Raw genomic sequence first — 6,646 nt, 5'->3', positions numbered from 1 at the left:
TATTCCAAGATATTTAAGCTGTTCCAGCTCTGCAAGACAAGACCTGTCCTTACAAGTATAGTCCTAAGTATAGTTTTTTTGTGTGGAACTGCTTACTTGATAACCTTAAAACGTCTTAGAATTTCTCCACTGCTGACTTATTAAAACTGCAAGTGAATACTACTGAATATTTTTATATGCTCTAGGTGAATAGTCTCTTACAACAGCTTTCTTAATTTGTTGGCTAGGAATAACGCCCAGTTTGTGTGGAGATAGAGTACCTTGCTACAACAGTATTGCCAGTTGGGACAGGAGATGGGGCAAGTTGCTGAAGCATGGCTCGAACGTCAGAAAAGAATAGATGATTATGTTGATGAACAGGTAAGTATATTATATGGGCATTTTATCCTCTTGACAACAGCAGAAGTTAATGCAAAGCTTGTGTATGGTTTTAATATGAGTGCTATTTTTGCCACTTTGTAGCCTGGTAGTGGTAACTGCCATGCAACTTTCTAGTTGACCGTGCCAGTTAACTGACAACCACACAAGCATCCCCTTTTGTTCCTAGGCTGTTAGGGCTTGTTATATATTTTTAAAGGCTACAGCTTAATAGTGGGTGAGGAGAGCAACAAAAAATGAGATGTCTCTTCTGTCGTTCCCCACCCCCCTCAGGATAATTCGATAATAGTTCAGAAAACCTGGGAAAATGTTTTTCTCGTCTAGGGTCCAGTAAGTAGATAAAATAATGTGTCCGTATACTTAAAATAAGATCTGATCCTAACATAACTTTTAGGATGTATTTCACTTGCACCAGATGGGTGTTTGTCCAAATGTTCAGCAGGGGGAGGGGCCTGAGGCTGGAGCTGAGTTCACCTGCAAAAACCCAGCATGTGACTTTCCTTTAATGGCTTAGAATTTTGCTTTGTGCATTGCAGATCTGAGACAAACCACCAAGAGAGGCTTCATTGGCTTACGTTCAGTTCTGACCCTGTTGAGGTCTTCCACTGCCAGTGAAGAAATGGGGTCTTGATATACTGTGTCAACAAGAAAGAAATCAGCTCCTTGTCTTCATTATATATGAAGGTTATGTGACCCTTGCAAAAAATATGGCTACTTTTGTAGCCATTTGGTGCTTTCCCAAGAGAATATGAAATATGCACTGTTTGGATGATGGACGCTGTATCTCAGACATTAATAAAGCAATAGACAAAGTATTATAATGTGTCAGAAAAGGTGCAGTACTTGAAAACCTGGATGCTTAGACATAAGCAAGCTGGCTAGGCTCAACAGGGTTAGCAGTGCCTGTGAGTTCATGCTTGCTTTTGACCACCGTCTCAGGTATTGCTGATATCTCTGCAGTGGTTTATTTCAGATATGGAACACACACAAAGCAAATTATCCACATATTACCTATATGAGTTTGATGCTTATACCAGCCTCTAGACAAGGTGAGAAAATGTGTATCCTGGCATTTTTGGACACTTATCTGAAAACAAAAGGGCAAATAGGTTGCCAGATGCGACATTTTTTTCTGTTCACCCCCACCACCACTACCCCACTATCAAGTTGTTGCAGTAAGGGACTGTTGCCAGTAGCACACTCCACTTTCACAAACTTCTCTGCATGACTTGTCATTTGGTTGTTAGCTGCTAAACTGTTCTCATCCTTTAATAGGCATGACCTACCATGTTCTCTTATTCAGCAAACAAGTTAAGCTACTGCACAAGATACTTTATGCAGGAAACATAAGTTAAATGGCACAAAGTGGCATTTGTAAGGATGTACAAGAGTGTTTCATTTTTCATTTGCATGCTTATTTTTACCAAAAACAACTTGAGCATTACTTACAGTATGTTCATAAACCAGAATCCACAACTTTCAAGGGAAGCTCACTCTGGATTCAATTATTTAAATAAATTATTTTAAAATTCCAGCATCACTGGATTGTTCATCAGGTTTCTTAAGTACAAGAAAGTGGCAATTTATATGCTGTCTCTTCAGAGACCTGGATATAAAAACCAACAAGGAGCAGCCTAAAATGGAACCCACAGGTAAAAACCTGGGTAAAAAGAAATGTTTTGGCCTGGTGCCTAAAGGTAGGGTAGGTAGGCACAAGGCCCCATGGCTGAAAAAGCTCTGTCTCATCATCACCTGCCTCATCTCTATAGCCAGGGGCACAGATCAGGACTTGAGAACAGGATCGTAACTGGAGGGCTGAACAGCATGGAGGGAGAGTACACACTGGTAGCAGTACGGATTGCTGATACAGTACTATCAGCCTAGGGCTGCCCTGTACTATGAAGTTGGTTTCTTGATGACACCAGTCACATGTCGTGATGTTGCATTCGTACTCCAGTTAGGTTGCTTCATCTTTACTGCTTCTTTGTCTATTAAATGGTTGTAAGGTGATCTTACTCAGAGCCAGAAGGGCTGTGGCTCAGTGGTAGAGCATCTGCTTGGCATGCAGAAGGTCCCAGGTTCAATCTCTGGCATCTCCAATTAAAGGGACTAGGCAGGTAGGTGATGTGAAAGACCTCTACCTGAGACCCTGGAGAGCTGCTGCCGGTCTGAGTAGAAAATACTGGTTTTGATGGACCATGGGTCTGATTCAGTATAAGGCAGCTTCATGTATTCATGTGTTCAGGTAGTTAGTTGTTCAAATAGTAAGTATTGTCAGAAAATGTAAAAGAAAATGAGCTATTTGAAGACGTGTATTACTGGTTCTTCATTAACAATCAACAAAACATTTATGCATCATTAAGGATTTCACTGACCAGCAACAAAGGATAAATGTTTTAAGTTGTCCGTTTTTCCTTATTGGAGTATTGTGACACTACAAAATGAAGACGCTAATTATACATTGTAATCTCCTGCTTTTACCATTTAATAAGCTTTTAAGACAGCTTGTATACTTCAAATAAATGTATGTACAATCCAAACCTTATCTGTTCACGTAAGACATTTCTCCAAATAAAATAAGACAGTAATAAAATGCAGACAGGAAACCCGCAAAAGGACACCAAACTGTATTTTGATTTGTTGCCAGAGATGACATTTGTGCCATACAGGTATCTCAAAAGTTCCTCCACAAATGAGGTGTCATACTGGAAAAGGCTTTTTACCATGTAAGAGTAGTAACAAGGCTACATTCCAGATTAATTAACGTTTAAAACAGTGATCTCAAGACTTCCATGAGATTCAAATAACTGTTGCTGAGAGGAAAAATTGTAATGCTTTCTCTGTGAGCATACAGAAATGCTTTGGACATGAACATAGTCTGTTTGGATGCCAGTTTCTGATTCTGCATATGCTGTTTAGGAAAAAAAGCTGCTTTATGAGGGGGGGACATAAATTTCTTAGTGAATCTTTCCTCTGACTTTAGTCTTCTTTGCACTTTAGGTTTTTTGCAACATGGACTGTTTGCAACATGAATTTGATATTTTTCAACTATCATAAGTACAAAATTAAAGATAAGCAATATGTAATGCAGCTTTTAAGATAAAAAACATCTTCACAGTAGACTCTGATCCTCTTTCAAGAAAAATCAAATAGCAAGAGCTGTTATAGTTTGCAAGCTCTTGAGTTAAACAAATGTAACTTGTAAGATGCTAAGGAAGGACAATGTGCAAAACGGCATAATTCTTTAACTTTATACTGTGAGACATCACGGGTTAGATCCCACGATCTATTAGTGGAAGGCCCTGATGATCACCTATCTTCCTGGTGTTCCCCTTCTGTCAGCGGCCATTTCTGACCCTGGGAAGTTTATTCCTAATGTCATGGGATCTGCATGGAGTTATCAGTATGCATGTCAAGAAGCTGCAGTGGAGAACGAGATGTCATGAAATTGCTTCCTTCTTCCATCAGCCTTGTGATAATTGGTTTCATGATAATGAAAGATAGAGATCAGCTTAAGTAATGTGTCATTCAGTGGGTTCTCAACATTTTGCTTCCAGTCACAATTGTAGTAATTATAGTAATTAAGGCATTAACAGCCCATTCCTGACCTTTGGGGCCGAAAGTGCTCAGGAGGCATGCAAGGGCCTGCGCCAGCGTCTGCCACTTGTGCCTCCAAGACTGGCATGGACACCAACATTAGGGCACTCATGCCAGCCCCCCTGTACAGCCAAGGCAGCGTGGCCCTGGGATGCTGGTATGGCCTCCCACCAGCATCCTGGGGGGCGTTCCTGGGGGGTTCTGGGGGATGGAGCCGTCAGTAACCCCTTCCAGCCCAAGAATTCCTCCTTACGCCTCAATGGTGCTGTGACAGGTTTTTACTGGCGCAGCATCGCTTTTCTCTTTTACATTTTTTAATTTAAAAATGCCCCTTTTTAAGCCTGCAGCAGCCACAAAACCTCCTTGGAGGTGCCGTGACGGCACTGTGGCCATGTCCTTGGCTGCTGCAGGGCTCAGGAATGGGCTGTTAGCTGGCTTACTTATATATTTCACCAGCATGTATTCTGAAATAGGTGTAGTAGAAATTAGGCAGCATTTATCCAGTTAATTTGATTTAATTTTGTTCTAGGCAGCAATGAGAACAAAACAACATTTGCTGAAAGAAGACTGGGAATTTTATAAACAGAGCCATTTTATAGAACAGGTGAGTATTTCCTTGCATTACTTAATCTTCGTTTTTTTGTATGAAAATTCTTTTTGCATTCTTTGGTGTATAATACATCTGTCTTCAAAAAACCCCATGCACGTCCCTCAAAATAGCCAATGCTATTTTCTCCCTTAAATTATTTTACACAGAACATACAACATATAATTATTTAAGACAATTCTATCCTACCTCATCTCCTTGAGCTCACATTGACAAATAGTGTATCAACCAGATTGCAAAGGCATAAATTAGACAAAATTAACACAGATTAAAATACACAGTTTAGCAAACCACAGGTGGTCCTGTGTGGGTCCGGTTTAGCAAACGGACCCACACAGGACCACCAAACTCACAGCTAGATCAGCTGGAAAAGTTCACTCTCCACCAAATGCTGTCTGGAAGAGGAATGTCTTACATGCCTTCCAAAATGCAGTGAGGAAAGGTGCCCTCACCCAGCGTGGCAGGCTATTTGAAAATACTGGGCCTGCCATGGAAAAGGCCTGTTATCTTCCTGTGACTGTGCAGACCATCATAAGCAAGAACATCTTAAGGAAGAAGCTGTTTGAGTAGCATAAATGGCTCAGGAGAGAATGTGTGTGTTGTGCCGTCAAGTCGCTTCCGACTCATGGTGACCCTATGAATGAAAGTCCTCCAAAATGTCCTATCTTTGACAGCCTTGCTGAGATCTTGCAAATTGAAGGCTGTGGCTTCCTTTATTGAGTCAAGCCATCTCTTGTTGGATCTTCCTCTTTTCCTGCTGCCCTCAACTTTTCCTAGCATGACTGTCTTTTCCAGTGACTCTTGTTGTCTCATGCCGTGACCAAAATACGATAGCCTCAGTTTAGTCATTTTAGCTTCTAGGGTCAGTTCAGGCTTGATTTGATCTATAACCCACTGATTTGTTTTTTTGGCAGTCCACGGAATCCGTAACACTCTCCTCCAACACCACGTTTCTTCCTATGAGCTTTCTTCACTGTCCAGCTTTCACACCCATAATAGGGAATACGATGGCATGAATTAATCTAGTCTTGGTGGCCAGTGACACATCCTTACACTTCAAAATATTTTCTAACTCCTTCATGGCTGCCCTTCCCAGTCTCAATCTCCTTCTGATTTCTTGGCTGCAGTCTCCCTTTTGGTTGATGGTGGAGCCAAGGAATAGAAAGTCTTGAACAATTTCAATTTCCTCATTGTCAACCTTAAAGTTGTGTAATTCTCCTGTAGTCATTACTTTTGTTTTCTTGATGTTCAGCTGTAGTCCTGCTTTGGCACTTTCTCTTTAAACTTTCAGCAGTAGTCATTTCAAATCTTCACTATTTTCTGCCAATAATGTAGTGTCATCAGCATATCTCAAATTATTAATGTTCCTCCCTCCAATTTTCACTCTACCTTCATCTAAATCTAATCCAGCTTTCCTAATTATATGTTCTGCCTATAGATTGAAGAGATAGAGAGATAAAATACATCCTTGTCTGACACCTTTGCCAATTGGAAACCATTCTGTTTCTCCATGTTCTGTTCAGGGGAGTACCCTGAGAGATGTGGTACCCTGAGAGATTGTGCCCAGAAACAAATAGGTAGCCTGTGCAATTGATGCAGCCCTGCAGTTACGTGTTCTGAGTGGCTGATCTTAGAGAGGAGTCTTGCCGCCTCAGGTTGGAACTTCCAAAACAGCTTCAAACAAAGGCAGAAAACAAATTCTGTAGTAAACAAAAAAGTATATTGGTTCTTGTAGGTTATCCGGGCTGTGTGACCGTGGTCTTGGTATTTTCTTTCCTGACGTTTCGCCAGCAGCTGTGGCAGGCATCTTCAGAGGAGTAACACTGAAGGACAGTGTCTCTCAGTGTCAAGTATGAAGGAAGAGTAATATATAGTCAGGTTGGGTTTGAGGGTCTGACTATATATTACTCTTCCTTCACACTTGACACTAAGAGACACTGTCCTTCAGTGTTACTCCTCTGAAGATGCCTGCCACAGCTGCTGGCGAAACGTCAGGAAAGAAAATTCCAAGACCACGGTCACACAGCCCGGATAACCTACAAGAACCAATGAACTCTGACCGTG

General features: G+C 41.2%; 1 protein-coding gene across 1 annotated transcript in view; it reads left to right on the top strand.

Annotated features, from left to right (window-relative positions):
- Positions 1-234: 234 nt before the first annotated feature.
- The window catches only part of FAM193A (family with sequence similarity 193 member A), a 51,658-nt gene continuing 45,246 nt past the window's right edge, over positions 235-6,646 (top strand). Inside the window, exons 1-2 of the mRNA XM_056862641.1 lie at positions 235-360; positions 4,505-4,579. Of these exons, the coding sequence (XP_056718619.1) occupies positions 295-360; positions 4,505-4,579 (141 nt within the window). The 5' untranslated portion in view covers positions 235-294. The remainder of the gene's footprint in view (positions 361-4,504; positions 4,580-6,646) is intronic.

Source organism: Euleptes europaea, chromosome 17 (assembly GCF_029931775.1).
Source record: "Euleptes europaea isolate rEulEur1 chromosome 17, rEulEur1.hap1, whole genome shotgun sequence".
Lineage (NCBI taxonomy): Eukaryota > Metazoa > Chordata > Lepidosauria > Squamata > Sphaerodactylidae > Euleptes > Euleptes europaea.
This window is presented reverse-complemented; position numbering and strand designations above follow the sequence as displayed.